At 38.9% G+C, this 17,914-nt stretch overlaps 1 protein-coding gene across 1 annotated transcript in view; it reads left to right on the plus strand.

Moving 5' to 3' along the window:
- MROH9 (maestro heat like repeat family member 9) overlaps positions 1-16,470 on the plus strand; it is an 89,739-nt gene extending 73,269 nt beyond the window's left edge. The window contains exons 16-22 of the mRNA XM_043567798.1: positions 1,721-1,858; positions 4,397-4,573; positions 7,213-7,365; positions 7,467-7,583; positions 8,177-8,279; positions 14,394-14,456; positions 15,971-16,470. Coding sequence (XP_043423733.1) covers positions 1,721-1,858; positions 4,397-4,573; positions 7,213-7,365; positions 7,467-7,583; positions 8,177-8,279; positions 14,394-14,456; positions 15,971-16,257 — 1,038 coding nt within the window. The 3' untranslated portion in view covers positions 16,258-16,470. The remainder of the gene's footprint in view (positions 1-1,720; positions 1,859-4,396; positions 4,574-7,212; positions 7,366-7,466; positions 7,584-8,176; positions 8,280-14,393; positions 14,457-15,970) is intronic.
- Positions 16,471-17,914: the final 1,444 nt, after the last annotated feature.

A 17,914-nucleotide genomic window follows, 5' to 3' on the forward strand; every position in this document is an offset into this window, starting at 1 on the left:
AATTCTCTTAAATTTCCAAGTGCTTATGGGCTTTTTTTCTTCCATTTAAACTTTCTTCTTGGTTTCTTCTTTTCTTACATACATCATGATTTTTTTAAAGGTGCTTTTTAAATGATTTGTTTTAGGGAAGTTATTGATTTTTTTGATCTGATAATCAATTTCTGTGAAAGTTGTTTGGAATGTTGAAAAGAATATATGGTCTCTCCTTCCGTCTCACTTTTGCTCTCTTGCTCTCTATTTTTCTATGTACTTGACCTTAGTCATATCTTAAATTCTTGAAATGTTTTTTGTTAAACTGTCACTTGTGTTTCTAAGACATTTTTAAAATATGTATATTTTGGCTGCTAGTTACTAGATGTATAAAGGCTCGTGGTAATCACATCTTCATTTTGGGTATTAGCTATTAAATACTAAAACTCCATAAACTGGCCTCCCCATCCCTGCCCGCCCTCCAGCCTCACTACCTTTCAGTCTTCTCTTCCCTTCTCATCCTATCACTCTGGCCTTCTTTCAGATGTTCAAACACACCCTGCTCATCTACCACAGGGCCTTTGCACATGGGTTACCTTCCTTGGGGTTATCTTCTCCAAACACTTTATCTAGCTAATGCCAACTCTGCTTTCAAGTCCAAATCTAAATAACAATCCTCATTCTAATTTCAGTCTACAAATGCACAATCTAAATTCAGTTCTCCTTTAAATGTTTTTGTGGCACCTTGTAGCTTTTCTTGCTAGTACTGATCACAATTAGCAACTCTGTTTTCATTGGCATAGTATCCTATCTCTTATAGTGTAGGTTAGCATTGTTGTACAGTATCAGCCTTTCTTGCCGGTCATGACCACAAGGTCATAGATTGAGACTGTTTTGCTCACTACTGTTTCCCCATTTACAAGCATAGTGCCTGGCCCATGGTAGGCACGGCCTCCAAGTATATATAACCATTCTCTGTTAAGGAATTCACCTACCGGACTACAATCTGAGAGAGGGAGGTAATTTAAATTGAGTCACTAAGTTCCCAAGAATGGAGAGAAAACAATATATATATATATATATATATATATATATATATATATATATGTGTGTGTGTGTGTACACACACACACACACACACACACACACATATATATATATATATTTAATTTCTAACAACATGGGAGTTGGAACACTGACCTCCATGCCATCAAAAATCCACATGTAACTTTGAGTCCCCCAAAAACCTAACCATTGATAGTCTACTGTTGATTGGAAGCCTTTCCAATGACGTAAACCATCAATTAACACATATTCTGTATGTTATATGTATTATATACTGTATTCTAACAATAAAGTAAGCTAGAGAAAAGAAAATGCTATTTTAAAAAATCATAAGGAAAAGGAAATACATTTATAGTACTGTGGTGTAAAAAAATCTGCATATAAGTGGACCCACAGAGTTCAAACCTGTGTTGATCAAAGGTCAACTAGAGACATATACAGATATAGATACAGATGATATATAGATATATATGCATGTATTTCCTATTATGACTGCTACTTCTCCTTCCAGAGAACTCAGAAATTATGAACACAGAAATGTGTGTAGCGATACATATGCGCATTTGGAATTTCAGTGACATTCATGCTACGGTTTTACTGAGAATGTCTTGATTTTTATGGCTGAAGCAGAAATCGTGCATTGGCCTTTCTTCTGCTTATGATCTTGTTGACTGTTTTCTTGCAGCTTCTGAATAACTTCTTCAAGGACCCATTCCCAGAAGAATTTTTGGTTCTCTTCCGAAACTGGGTCAATGACTCCAATCCTGCAGTTAGCAAACTGAGCCTCCAGAAAATTGCCAACATGGCGCCAGTTATCAATGAGGTACGCGCGAATGTGTGTGTGTGTGTGTGTGTGTGTGTGTGCGCGCGCGCGTGTGTGGGGAGGGGGGTGGGTGTGGCTTGTGAATGCCATCACCATCAAAGTTAACCTGAGATTTGATATTGCTCAATATCTTTACTGATAAAACCTTGATATTTCTCAGTTTCTAACAGCTAAACCAGTATCAAAGCCTGATGTTTTGTCGGCAAGAAAATTGGGTTGAGTAGAACTGGTGGTGTAAGTAAATTCAGGAGCGTAATGACCTTGTTTACATTTTCCCCACAAAATCATTCATTGCCCTCGGAATTGAGCAGCATCGTCCTACACAAACTCTTTTCTTTCAGTCGAAACCACGCACACGTTAAGTTAATTTCCCCTTCAATACACACAGGTGCTGACACATTAATTCCGATCTTGGGGCCCTCGCTCAAGGTTTTTCTTCCACACCTCACAACACGTTCCTCCTTCACCCATACATATTCACATTTGTCTCCTTTTTCAGCTCAAGTCAAATTCCGCGGAATATTCTGACCTGGCAGCCTCGTTCTTCTCAGAGCCACACCAACTGTCAACACTCGCTTATACAATACTTTATATCAAAAATTCTCTGTGAACCACCTGGGTGGTTCAGTCAGTTAAGCGTCTGACTCTCATAATCTCACACGGTTTGTGGGTTCGAGCCCCGAGTCAGGCTCTGTGCGGACAGTGGAGAGCCTGCCCGGGATTCTCTCTCTCCCTCGCTCTCTGCCCCTCCCCGACTCTCTTGCTCTGTCTCAAAATAAATAAATAAACTGTAAAAAAAAAATCCTCTATGTATGATGCTTGGGCCAGCCGTGTCAGCATCTCCCAGAAAACTTGTTAGAAATGCAAACTGTCAGGCCCCACCCCAGGCGTGTTGAATCAGGAATCCTGGGGTGGGGGTGGGGGTGGGGGGGGGACACCAACCTGTGTTTTTGTAAGTCTTCCAAGTGATTCTAACACAGTTTAAACTTGAGAATCACTGTCTTACACTGTTTCCTACTGAATCATGTGAACACTTCTTGCTTTCCAGGAAGATTGAATCTAAGCATACCCTTACGTTTTGTAATTCTCTTATAAATTCCTTTTTCCTTAGTTGTTTTTTGAATTCCAGTCAGTTAACATACGGTGTAATATTAGTTTCATATGTACAATTTAGTAGCACTTACATGCAATACCCAATGCTCATCACCTTAATCCCCATCACCTACTTAATCCCCATCACCTACTTCACCCATCCCAAAGTATCTCGCATAATGGCATTATGCTGATTCCATAACCCATTGTTGATTTAATAATAAATTTAATAACAAATCCTTGTTTATCTATGAAGCATAGTCTCTGAATGCTCAAAGCCGGTCAGTGGGTACCGGTTTTTGCACGTAGAGAGACATGAGCCATGGTCTGTTTGCTTTAAATAAATCACACATGTCAGTGTATATTCTATTAGTAATCAGAGTTATTTATTGCCTTGTCTGGCACTCTTCCCAATGTTATTAACAACTGAAAGGAGGATTCTATGTCAAGGTTAGCTAGGAGAGAAAGAGAGAAACAGTGGAGAGGGAGCTGGGTTGAGATCACATACTATCTATTGGTAAAGACAACTTTCTAGCCAGATGCAAGGCCTCTGGCTATTTTTTTGGTAAATGGTCTCTGTTTCTTTTGCTTCTTTTCTTTCCAGCCTTTGTTTCTCTTCTTTGAGAAGAGAAGGTGTCTCCTTTTTGCCTTTTTCCTTGCTTTATAATCTGCTGTCTCTGACTCCCAGGCCTTGGCTCAGCAGCTCGGTGGCTCTCACGTCCACACAAGTCACTGGCACCCGGTTTAGAGGTCACACTGTTCGTGATGTGCTGGTGAATGCTTAACGGTCACCTCTCTGGAAATAACACCAATTTCTCTGGTGTAGGTACTCTCCATACGGCTAATTTCAAGCTGTCAAAGGGGCATCATTAAACAAAGAATTGGGGAGAGATACATAGTAGCACATCACAATTTAATATTCCTACCATACAGATAGGATACGTGTATCATATGCCCTCAATGGCATATAAGAGTAAACTGGAGGCAAAGAAATAGGAAGTGTAAGTTTTGAGTATTTATTACCATTGTTTTATTTCTTTACAGATTTACCAAACTTGGTTTTTAATAGTGACTTTTTAAACTTTGATTCCAGTGTAGTTAACATGCTGTGTTATATTAGTTTCAGGTGTGCAATAGAGTGATTCAACAACTCTATACGTCACCCATGGGGTGTTCATTGTGATAAGTGTACTCTTGATCCCCTTCACCTATTTCACCCTCTGCCCACCCCCCTCCCCTCTGGCAGCCATCAGTCTGTTGTCTAGAGTTGAGAGTCTGTTTTAACAATCAGCTTACAAAATTTTTGACAATGTGACAGTTGACCGTCTGGGGGCAACCCCCCCACACCCCTGCATGCTGCCCAAACTCTGGTGTGTTTGGTACCAAATGCTACCCCAAGTCTCCTTCTAGCTCCAAAATCCAACCATCTTCCTCTTGTATCTATAGATAGAAAATGTCTGCAGCTTATTAATATCCATCTTGGATGCCTTCCTCTCAAAAGAAAAGACGGTTATAATTCGGGCCTTACTCACCCTTCGAAGACTTTTAGGCAAACTGGACAAGGTGACCTACTCTACTTTGTGTATTAGGATTGCTTCCAGCTACTGCCCTCTGATGGATCATGTGAGTTACAGTTACATACGTCACATCATTCGGTTTTATAGATAAGCTGAAGGCCCAGAAGATAGTCATTTTGTGCAGAAGCACCATCTTTTCCAGAGATAACAATATGAGCCAAAGAAGTACAATCTCTCTATATATAGTTATATACATATAAAACTAACCCGTGAGGACCTGGAAAAGTCGGCCCATAAGAAAAGAGAAGCAAAAAATAGCCTCTGTCTTTGCATGAAAGAGGAATTGTAGCTCAGTAGCTGTACCTCGGCTAACCCTGGGTCTGGATTCCCTGGGTTCAAATCCCTGTTCTGCCTCTTATGAGCTGTGAAATGTTGAGCAGGTGATTTAGTCTCTTAATGTTCAGCCTCTCCACCTATAAAATAGAGAGAGTGGCACGTGTATTATGGGCATTAGAGATGACGGGTACAATGCCCCAAATGTGTTAGTTATTATCATATAAAACTCTAAGTAAAAGGTCTTTCATCAAAAAGTTGTGCATTTTGAAAATTCCCATTTTGTATAGTAAATGTGTTCCAGAAAAGTTGGGTGAAAGCAAGATATTTTAATAAGCAACAACACTTTGGTATGCCATGGAGAATCTATTTATTTTTAAACACTTCTATGAGTTGTTTGTGAACCAGAGAATTATTTCATAGAAAATTATTTTGCCAAAATGTATAGGCTCTTAATTATTCAGGTTTCATTGAAGAAGGGTGCAGAATATTAAATTATAAAAAAAGAATAAATTTAGTGGCAAAAATTATTTTCATAAGGATATAGTAATAATAATGGTAAATGGATTTATTGAGCATTTACTAAGTACCAATCACTATTCTAAGGGATTTACATGGACTACCTCATATAATTCTCTAAACAACTCTATTACTATTATCCAGTTTACATGTAAGGAAAGTAAAGCAAAGAGAAATGAATATTTGGCCAAGTTCACACAGCTAATAAGTAGTGGGAATGTCCATGTAATAAATTATTTTCAAAATGAAATCACTTGGGAAAAAAAAAACTAAACTAAACTAAATAAATAAATAATCAAACCAAACCAAATGAAAAGAGGCAAAATCAGAGAGAAAGTACCAAATATCGATTTACCCTAAGTCATCCCTTGGACATAGAGTATTTGAAAACTACTGGATATCAATGAAACTATGACACTATGTGTCTCCATTTTTTTTAAATTTTTTTTTATGTTTATTTTTGAGACAGAGAGAGACAGAGCATGAACGGGGGAGGGTCAGAGAGAGGGAGACACAGAATCTGACACAGGCTCCAGGCTCTGAGCGGTCAGCACAGAGCCTGACACGAGGCTCGAACTCACGGACCGTGAGATCATGACCTGAGCCGAAGTCGGCAGCTTAACCAACTGAGCCACCCAGGCGCCCCACTATGTGTCTCCATTTTAAAAGAAAAGAATAATTTGCTCAAGCTTAATCTATGGGGAATAAAAACAGGATTTCATCAGGTGTGGGGCACTAAAAGCTCTTTCCACTGGTCCAGATAGGCTTTCAATGGTTAGTATATCTTCCTGTAGACTAAGGATACAACAGGTAACCCACAGATGAATGCACTTTGTGGGTGTGTTACATTTGGCTGTCATTTGATATCATTTGTGTTACATTTAGACTGTTGTCTGAGTCCATTATTTTTAAACTGGGAGATTTCTCACAGAAATCTGAATTGTAAATGAAATACCAGAAGATTTGAGAATACTGGAGCCCACAAACCCATTTGGCAACAGTCTGCAGGAGCAGACTCAGGGTGCCCTCTCTGAGAGAGGCCCGAGCCCTCTGCTTCAAGCCCCCCTCCTCTCCCTGCTACCTGCTTTGCTTGTTTACATCAGCTTCCTAGCCCCAAGGACATGACTTGATGACCATTGCTTTAGGTTTGAGCTTTCTTCCACATTTGTTACCTCCGGGAAGGAACATACAAAGCCACATTAGCCATTTGTATTTTGCTGGGAATATATCTAATATATTTCTGAAAACAGAAAGGAAAAGCAATTAATGAAATCATGAACAAAAACTGGGAAGTGATACGATATTTTTAAAGATTAACCTCTTCTCTGACTTGCAGTTTTTCTCTCCTAGCTTTTTATAATCCCAAAACCTTCCTATTTGGCATAAGCAAGCTCTTAGAAACCTGGTTCTTATGCCAATATGCAAAGAGTTCCCATTGGTATTCACCAGTAATCTGCAAAGGCCTCCAGCCTTTGAATGCACCATGGTTACTTTAAGCACCTTTATAGAAATTACTTCCAGGTTATACAGATTATTCCAATTTATATTTTTAGAACGTTCTTAAATACTGTCTTCCTGAATTTAAGAAACACTTTTCACAGGGAATTTTCATAATGCATCTGAATTTGAGTAAGCGAATCTTTATTTTCCAATCAGAAAAAAGCTGACTACTTAGACTGAGATGAATCTTTTCTAAAAATAAATGATAATTATAATTATATATATGTATGTATGTATATATATCTACATGGTATATATACACATATAGTATATATACATGTAAATATATTTAAACATATATACACAAGTGTGAGATATGTATCTCCCACTGCTTAAAGAAAAAAGCCTTAGTAATATCCTCATATGTGACCTTTCTCTGTGTGCATATTGCAGAGTAATGAAGGCATTCGGAGTATGGCCATTCGACACTTTGGTGAATTACTCAGGGACATGAGTCATTACATGTGGATGCTAAATGATGTGGTTCTTGGAGGCTTAGTGCCCCTGATCCTGTTTTTGGAGGACACAGATATCAGTGTAGTTAAAGTAAGTCCTGTGATCTCATTTTTCCTAGTTTTGCATAGAATCATAGTGTTTTTGGTAACATCAGACGAGCAGATCCTCAGTGACCTTTTTCTGCTTCACAGGCATGTAGACATACATTAACAATCTGTACCTCAGAATTAAACTGGTCGACATCTTATTTGCTCAAAGACAAATATTACAATTTTGAGCTGGTGGTGCTCAACATCTGTAACAATCTTGTAAGTAACCCCACAATGTTTACTACCTTAGCAGTTCTAGAAATAACTTGAAAGGACCCAAACTGATGAAAGGTGTGGCAGGGACAAGAGTGGACCCTGGAGAAGGAATGTGAAGAAAAGATAAGACATGAATAGTTACAAGCCAGGGCTTAAGACCAGAAAAAAATTAAATTTTCTGCTTCTTCCCCAACATGGATCGCCTCTGATTATCTTTCTCCAACCCACTTACTTTGAGCTACGGATGGTGATAAACGTAGGAACAGCATTTCAGATCACCAGAAGCAAAACTGGAGTTACTTTGTCATCATCTTAATGAGCTGGTGTTCTGGAAACCAGCATGAATTGCAGCAATAGACAAGTGGGGCTGGAAGAATGCTATGCAAAAGTTGGAAACACAAAGTTGGGCTTAGGAATCATATAATAAACTGAATAACATCTCCAAACAAAAGGGTAAAGTGTATACGTAGAAATCTCCAAGGTTTAAATTGGTCCTAATGTGGTATAAGCAACCAAGCTCTTTTTTCTGGAAGCCTCTCTAGAAGAAACATGCTTTTGCCAATGACTGAGGTTCCCCCCCCCCATTTTATTTTCAGCTTGTTTCTCATGAGAACTACATTACAGATTTGATATCTGACACCTTGGGGTTCCTGAGAAGCTCCCGAATATATCTGAGGAAAGCATCAGTTATTTTAATTGGTAAATAAAATTCAATTCTCATTTTTTAATTTGCCTTACAAGGTACAGAATGGGGTAGCAGCTGGAAGTCTTTCTTAAAAAAAATACAAATTTTCTTGGTTTATGAGGGGCAGCACCTGCCATGGTGGTATCTATTAATCAAAGTTAGATATGTGATGAGAATAGAGTTCTATTTGCTAACACAGTAAGTATTATTATACAAAGTGCATTCAACAGGATGAATTTCAGATTTTAAGATGGTGGCAAACCATTGCTAATTCTTCCCCTTCACTGCCTAAAAATCACTACCCAAAGAGCAAGAAGAATATAAAAAATACAAATACCATCTTCAATAAAATAGGACAACTGTAACTACAAATTACAGATGAGGAAATGCTACTGAATCCAATAAAGTTCTTTCAAAAGTGTTGTGGGGGGAGGGGAGGTGCAGGAAGATTCTAACAGAGGACAACTAAAGTTTTTGATCTTGTACAAACCTGACCAAACAGGGGTTTTGTCCCCCTCACTAGTTTGTTACCATAAAGATCGAAATTAATAAACCTTTATTTGGAATGACAGGAGGTGAGTTCCCTGTTTGGTAGCGGGATCTTCCCTTGACCCTATTTAGCATCATGGAGTAGCAGGGGCACCCAGGACTGAGGAAATAGTCATGTCAGTCGGACTTGTAGAGAGGAGTCTGTCGGTCAGTGAAGGTAGAAGACAAATCAAACCAGGCTCATCACTAGAGCTCACGATCTCTCTGGGGCTTAGAGGAGCAACGCAACACAAACGTGCAGAAAATCCTGTGTCATAAGAACTTTATTTCAAACTGGAAAGAGATCCTATCCTGAATTCTACCCTGGAACTTTCTGCAAACAGTCCTCTATACCTAATATTGCAAGATCCCAAAATAAATAATTGAAAAAGGCATTATCTTTCTACAGAGGTATTTCCATGGGGAAAATGGAGGACAAAAAAAAATTAGAAAATGTTTCTACAGACCAGATAAAAACCATGATATATATTTCTGTGAACCCAAAACTTTGTTATGTAAAGATCTAAGGTATAATATCAACACACAGGCAGTATATGATAGGAGAACGGGAGCACAGGAAAAATCAGCTTTCAAAGAATGGGGGGAAAGCGTAAGAAAAAAACTATATAACCATTAGTACACTATAACCAGCAGAAGAGAAAATATAGATTGTTGAGAACCTTAGGAAGGAAGGAACAACAGGTACAGGATTGAGAAATGCTAGCAAGAGGAATGAAAACCGGCAAGAAACAGTTTGAAAAGCTAAGGGACAATGAGCAATCCAGAAGATAGATAAAAGAAATGCCAACTATGCATAAATATCCCTGAAGAAGAAAAATGATTAGGGGTGCCTGGGTGGCTCAGGCAGTTAAGCGTCCAAATTCGGCTCAAGTTATGTTCTCATGGCTGGTGAGTTTGAGCCCCGTGTCAGGCTCTCTGCGGTCAGCTCAGAGTCTGGAGCCTGCTTTGGATTCTGTGTCTCTCTCTCTCACTGCCCCTCCCCGACTCGCATTCTGTCTCTGTCTCTGTCTCTGTCTCTCTCTCTCTCTCTCTCAAAAATAAATAAATATTTAAAAAAATTAAAAAAAAATTTTAAAAGAAAATGATTAGAGCAAAAAGGCGTTCATTCCAAAGGTATAACTTAAGGGGCTCCTGGGTGGCTCAGTCGGTTAAGCATCCAACTCTCGGTTTCTGCTGAGGTCATGATCTCATGGTTTGGTTAAGTTTGAGCCCCACGTCAGGCTCTGCCTTGACAGTGCAGAGCCTGCTTGGGATTCTCTCTCTCTCCCTCTGTCTCTGCCCCTCCCCTGCTCATGCTCTCTGTCTCTCAAAATAAATAAACTTAAAAAAAAGGTATAATTTAAGAAATAAAAGAATTAAATAAACTGAGGTTTGATAAAATGTTTTTCAAGAAACATTTTATACAGAATGCAGCATTAAGACATTTCCTAATGAAGTTATGGAACTTCACAGTTAAAGAATTCTTTGAGCATTTAGGGGGGGAAATGTCATCTATAAGTTACAAAATAAGTAAATCTGGCCTTAGATTTCTCCACTTCGGTATTCAACCCTAAAATAAAGTAGAATAGTGCCTACAAAATCCTAAATGGAATGAAAAGAAGAGAGAGGAAAGAAGAAGGAAGGGAAAAGGAGAGAGCAGCAAAGAGGGGGGAAAGGAAGAAAAGAAAAAGAAATAAGAGTCCTGGGGGGCGGGTGGGAGATGAATGAGGGAGGAAGGAATGAAAGAAGTACGGACAGACGAAAGGAAGGAAGGGAGATGGAAAAAGAAACTACAATGTGTGCAATATTTCTATGGAAAAAAAAAAACCTTGCAAGTATTACTGAAAGACACAAAGAAGATCTGAAAAAATAGAAGGGTATAGACCAAATTTTGGGAAAGAAAGAATCAAATTTAAAAATGTGCCAGTTCTGGGGTGCCTGGGTGGCTCAGTCCATTGAGCGTCCAACTCTTGATTTCAGCTCAGTTCATGACCTCAGAGTCGTGAATCCAAGCCCCGCATCGGGCTCCACAGAGCCTGCTTGGGATTCGCTCTCTCCCTTTCTCCCTGTCCCTTCCCCCCTCTCTAAAATAAATAAATAAACTTAAAAAAAAAACAAAGAAAATAAAATGTGCCAATTCTTTCCTACATGGATCTATGCATGGAATGAACTGCCAATTCGAATATCAGTATGGCTTTCTTTTTGCAAAACTGACATGTTGATTCTAAAAATAATGTGGAAAGTTAGCATACAAGAATATCCAGGAAATTATGATCAAGAGAAAAAAAAAGATGGGGCCAGGGGTGGGGGTGGGGGACTAGCTCTATCAGATATTAATACAGCTACAGTACTTAAAATCACACGGAATAAATAGACAAACAAGTAGAACAAAGTACCGTCCAGAAATAACTATCAAAACATGCAGTGTTTTAAAGTGAATCATTGGCTTTAACTAACAGGGATGAGAATATAGAATCTTCCTTAAATAGCTTCGGGACACCTGGTGAGCCATCTGGAATTTCAAAAATTATTTCATTCCTATCTTACTTACTTACTTCAAATAAATTCCAGATAGTCAAAGGCTCATATGCTAAAAATGAAACCATAATGATAAATAAAGTAGAATAGTATGGAAAAATTTATTGTATAGTCATGGGGTGGGCAAGACCTTTCTAAAGTAAAGGTCAAAATCTAGGAACCATGAGGAAAAGATTGATAAACTATGAAAAAAAGTAAATACTTCTGCAGGGCAAAACCACTATAAACAGTCAGAACCCAAATTGAGATGATACCACAAATGAAGGGTGAGTTCTCGCTGTCCAAAGATTCTTTACAAATCCATAAGAAAAGACAAGAAATTCCTAAAAATTCCCATTATCAGCATAGAATTCTGTACAAAATAGCTGACATTTAATAAAATAAAATTTAAAAAAACAGACATATAGAAAGAATTTTTTAATGCAAGAAAAAAACCAAACAATGGAAATAGAATCCAGGATATACAATTCTTGAAGTAGGTATGAGCTTTAAAATAGAAATTATAAATGTGTTTAAAAGATTAATAAAATGGAATGCATAATTCAGTGGGGTGGGTAAAATTAACAGCAGATTAGAAAGACCTGAAAAGAGACTTTGAGAATTAGATCTGTCAGAACAAAATATTCAGCTTCAGGATCGAAGTTTGAAGAGATAAGAGTAGAAAATAGGAAAAGAGCATAAGAGTATGAGACATGGTGAAAAGGTGAGAAATACACATCCATAAGGAGAGAGGAAGAAGAATGAGACAAAAATGTTTGAAGGGTAAAGGCCAAGAATTTTCCAAAACTGAAATAAGGTAATAACAAGAAATAACACATCTAGGTTTGTAAAAGGAAAATAAAACTTTTAAAATATGTAGACAAATAATTATATTTAAAAATATTTAGAACACTGGAAGGAATTCAGAAAAACTGTTTGAATTAACACATAAATTTAGCAAGCTTTCTAGACACAGCATCAAAATACAAAGATCAATTGGATCTCTATATACTAAGAATAAACCATCAGGAAATCAAATTTTTGAAAATGCCTAATACAATAGCACCAAAAAATCCTGAAATAACTCAAAATAAAACTACAGAAAGATGCCCAAGATGGGTACGCAGAAAACCAGAAAACCCTGAGACAATTTTTAGAAACTTAGATATATAATGTTGGTGGACTAAAGGATCAGAGAGTATGGTACCTTCGACTCTTCCCCAAACTGATCTGTAAATTCAGTGAAATCCCAAACAAAATCTCACCAGGGGCTCTGAGTGTGAGTGTATGTGTGTGTGTGTGTGTGTGTGTGTGTGTGTGTGTGTGTGTGTGTGTGTATGTGGTGTGTCTGCGTGCGAAACGAGACAAGCTGATTCTAAATTTTACATGAAAATGTAATGGTTTGAGAATAGCCAAGATGATTTAAGGAAGAACCACAACGTTGAAAACTTATACTACTGGGTAGATATCAGGACACAGTAAACATTAAGGTAATGTGGCAGTGGCATTGTGATCGAATGAAGTCAAGACACTACCCCCCCCCCGCCCCCACCACACACACAATTATGATACAAGTGACCCTGCACAGCAATAGGGAAAGGACAGTGTTTGCTTTAACGGTTCTGGGTTAATCACACAGGGATATAAAAAATATCTTGACTCCTATTTTATGCAATATAATTACAGTTGGATCTACAATCCAAAAGTGTAAGAGGTAACACAATAAAGCTTCTAGAAGTAAATACTGAGTAGTAGGATATCAGGATGACCTTGAGACAGCAAAGATTTCTTATAAGGACCCCAAAATTCACTAACCATAAATAAAAAGATAGTGAACTAGACTACATTAAAATTAAAGACTTCTGTTTATTAAAAAAAAAAAAAAAGGAAAAGTTTAGCCCCAAAGCAGGAGAAGAATTTGTAAGGCATGTAACATTTAAAAAGATTAGTACCCAGAATAAAAACGCCTACAAATATATAAGTAAAAGACAACTCGATATAAAAACAGACAAGGGACTTGTCAGAACAGGCATTTTACAAAAGAAATATAAAAGTGGCCAATAAACACTATATAAAATTCTTATTAATCATGACCAAAACAGCAAAGAAAATCACAGTGTGATGCCACCAAATCCATGAGAATAACTGAAAGGAAAAAGACTAACAATGTCAAGTGGTAGGAGGCAAAGCAATGGAAATGTTCATAGTTACAGGTGGGAGTGAAAATTGATACAACCACTATGGAAACTGTTTAACAGTAACGATTAAAGGGGAAGATAAGCATATCCCTTAGCCAATAAGTCTTCTTCTAGCTACATACCAAACATTAATGCGTACAAATGCATACCAAAATTCACGTACAAGAATGCCCATGATAATATCATTATTCGTATAGCCTCAAATTGTTCAGCAGCAGCAGAATGGATTTTTTTAAATGCTGCATTCATAAGATGGAGTATCACATAACTGCGTTCAGCAAACTTTTTCTGTAAACGAACAGATAGTAATTGTTTTAAAATATGAGTACTGTCTGGTCTCTGTCAAAACTACTCAGCTCTGCCATAAAAGTAGAATGGATAAAAGTAGCAATGGATAATACATAAATACATGAGCCAATGAGCTTGGCTTTGTTCCAAGAAAACTTTATTTGCCAACTCCTGATATGTAGCAGTGGAAATGAATGAACTATTGCTTCATTAAAGAAGTTGGATGAATCTCCCAATAATGCTCAACAACAAGTTGAGCTAAAGAATAATCTAAGGGGTGGGGGAGGAGATTGGGAAGGGCATGCCAGAGACTTCTGGAATGGTAGCAGTTTTTCTATTTAATGACCTAAGTGGAGCTAGAAATGTTCTCAGTAATCATGCACTGAGCTGTGCCAATATGATTTATGCACGTTGATACACATAAATATATCTCCATAAAAAGTATCATTAAATAATAATTATTTGAAAGCACTAAAAGGTGTTCCAAGGATAATCTAAGACATGGTTTGCTTTGAGGAAAGCTATGGAGGCAGCTAGATTAGAGGATGCATTTCCACAATGTATTTTGGGGTCACTCTAATACTACTTTGTGCGTAGGGTACCTGGCAAAATCAGGTGGCCATTTACTGCTCAGAGATGAAATTGAAGTCATGCTTGAAGGTAAGTGTTGAAGTTATAATGAAATCTGTATGTATGAGTTATGTATAAGTCTAAATGAATTCACTGTCTGTGATTCAATTCACATATGTGTTCTATAATGGTGCCAGGGACGGGAGGAGGGTGGCAGGGAGGAATCAATGGAAAAACTAGGTTAAAGGGTATCTTTTTTTCTTTTCTTTTCTCTTCTTTCTTTTCTTTTCTTTTTTATTTTCTTTTCTCTTCTTTTCTTTTTCTTTTCTTTTTTTCTCTTCTCTTCTCTTCTCTTCTCTTCTCTTCTCTTTTCTTTTCTTTTCTTTTCTTTTCTTCCTTTCCCTTTTCTGCTTCCCTTTCCTCCCTTCCGTTCCCTCCCCTTTCTCCACTTGCACCGGAGAGAATTAAGGAACAGTGTTTGCTCTCAAGATGTCCGAACTTTGGCATCTCTCTCTTAGCCTCTATTTCCTCATCAGGATCAGATTTACAAACAGGTGGGATAGAAAATAGGGTGGCAGCTTCCCTCCCTTCCGTGTGTGTGTGTGTGTGTGTGTGTGTGTGTGTGTGTGTGTGTGTGTAATAGACTTTATTTTTTAAAGCAGTTTTAGATTTACAGCAAAATTGACAGGAAGGTACAGAGATTTCCTATATACCTCCTGCCCTCACAAGGTTGCACAGCCTCCCCCACCATCAACGTCTCCCCCACTCCAGATGTTTGTTACAACTGATGAACTGATGTCGACACATTATGATCTTCCTTTTTTATTCCCTCATTCCCCCCATTCACTCATTTCTTCAATACCTATCTGTGGACAACCTGCAAATGCTAAGCCCTGTAATTCTGCCTCCGTGTCCTCAGAATCTTCTTTCTCTCCCCCTTCTCTTCCTGCTCCTTCCCCTCCCTTTTCCACATCTGTCCTCCCCTCCCCCCCCCATTTCTTCTTGTTAAGAAGAAAATAACTCCCACAAGCCTGGTGTCTGGATATAATGACATTAGCCTTTTGGTATATGTATTATCTCAGATATTTTTAAAGAATATAAGCTATTATATATTTATTTTTTGAATTATCAAAAAGTTGTTTAACTTTCTCATTTCCTCATATATTCATGCCAATATTCATATATTCATGCCAAGAAACAGGGGTTTGCATCATCGTAGTAATATGTGTGTGCCATTTCATTTTATGATATGGCGGATTTTTACGTGGTTCTCTGTTGATGAATGTTTAGACAGATTCCAACTTTTCTCATTATTATGAGTATTACTGAGCCTCTTGATGAATATATATTTATGCCATGTAGCAGAATGCTTAGCACATGACAGGCATTCAGTCAATGTTTAGTGAGAATTCCTATTTTTCTTTTAATGGGGTCTGGTGGGGATAGCAGGTAAAACTTCCTGGCTGCTTCTAGCCAAAATAGTGAAATTTAAGGGTGGAGAGGAGAGAAGGAGAGACTCTGTGAGACATGGTGTTCATTCAGGGTTAGAGCTTCTCGACCACGAAAGAGATGTCTTGAACTAAAGGTTCTTCTGCTCTTAACAGCTATTGACAGAGTGCTTTGGGATGAAGATCCCATCATCAGGCAGTTGGCAGAAATCACCCACAAAATTTTTAAGGAAATAGCCCATAGACTGACGTCCTCACATGTTAAACAAACCTTCCGAAGATTATTTCACTTCATCTATATAAAAAAATTGAAGCCTCTTTACAATTATAACTGGCCCAACAACCTGGCCAGCAGTCCTATGAAGATTAAGGAAACCGATGGTGACAAGGAAGGACTTACCGATGAGAATTATGTATACATGTTTGTAAAGAATGAGACTTGAGAACTTCCCAGAAGAGGAGTGATTTTCCTTTCCCACCTGATAACTTGAGTCTATAGGTACGTGCTTTTCTGAAGGATGCTGGAAGCCTTTCCTGTCGCTTCTTAGCTCTCTATTCAAATAGAGAAATCTATTGCTTCTTTATGTTTGATGCTGAGCAGAGAGTTCACCTCATCAAATCCGCTAATAAAATTGAAAAATCATATAAGCAAAGCATTTGATGAGAAGCTCTTGATTTTGATCAAATCAACCCACGTCTACTGAACACCTTCCAAGTACCAGGCACGATGCTAGGCGGTGGGGACATCTGGATGATATAAACAGGGTTTCTGTTCTCAGGAGAGTCACAGCATGGCTGTTTCCATCCTGCTTGGGCAAATGCTGCCCAGGGCAGTTTCAAAAAGGAAGGAACGGAACTTGTACTGCAGGACGAAGGGGAGCCCCTGTATTCTTGCATTCTTGTTGGAGACACTGAGGCAAGAAGAGTGTTGGGGGAGAGCTAGAGACTTTGTTAAGGACACAGGCGGGCAAGGAAAGAATGGGGAGAGCTGAGGCCTGAGGGGAAGATGATGCTGTGCCCATCACTTTAGACTTTTTGAAATGAAAATAGGATAACCCGTCCTAGTTAGTGGTGACCATTGCCCTCAGGATCTGGTGTCCCGCCATCCTGACCCATCAGAGGGTCCTCAATGGTCTTGCCTGACCTGTTGCTTGGGTTCATCTTTCATTCCCCTCACCGTACCTCCCTCCCACCCTGTGCTCCCTCTCTGGCATCAACCCCTCCAGCCCCAGGAAACTACCGGTAACCCCTACGGTTCAGGTGTTGTGTCTTTGTAATGTGTCAACTCGCAACGCTCGCACATTTCCACTGCTTCGTGGGCCCACCGCACCGGTGTGGGGTAGCAGTCACTGCATCTGCCCTGGGGTCCTCCTTCCACATCTCTGACTTCTGAGCCAGTGGGTTTAGTTCCGTTGACAAAGGACACCAGCTTCTCCTGTGGGACAGCCATGGACGGTAGAAGCCATAGGAGACTACCGCAGCTCCAAGACTGTGGGTTCTACCCCGTCCTTGCTGTCCTACTTTACACCCCCCCCTTCCCTTCCCAACCGCATTGAGCTTGAGACTTCAAGCTTGGCATCAATGTGAAGACGACAGTCTTGCAGAGACTACGTCCCCCATGGTTGCTTGCAGTCACATCCTTGGTCATGCCTCTCTAATTCAACCCTGACCCGTGTATGGGAGATGCACTTTCCAGGCCCCTTTGGAGTGTTGCTCCTGTGTTTCGCCTTAATGCTCTGTGTGCTCTCGTTGCATTTACCAGCTTGTAGTGAAATTATTGCTTTTTTTTCTCTTCCTGCCCCACAACATTGAAGTTTCTTAAAGGTAAATGCTGTATCTTACGCCTGGTGGAGTACTCTAGAGCCCCGCGGTGCCTGGCACCTGATGAATGCTCAGTGAATGCATGCCAATGAATGAAGTGCTAACAGGACATGTTGCCCTCATGCTTCAGTAAGAATTTTCAGATATTAATAAGCGTTGGCTAATATTAAACATAATGAAAGAATGGATACTTTTAATTTACTCCTTAGTCCATATTACTTCATTCTTACCCAGATGTTCCAGACCTCACTTCTCAAAATCAAAGCAACTTCCTTTCCC

The sequence above is a fragment of the Prionailurus bengalensis genome, chromosome E4 (genome assembly GCF_016509475.1).
Source record: "Prionailurus bengalensis isolate Pbe53 chromosome E4, Fcat_Pben_1.1_paternal_pri, whole genome shotgun sequence".
Lineage (NCBI taxonomy): Eukaryota > Metazoa > Chordata > Mammalia > Carnivora > Felidae > Prionailurus > Prionailurus bengalensis.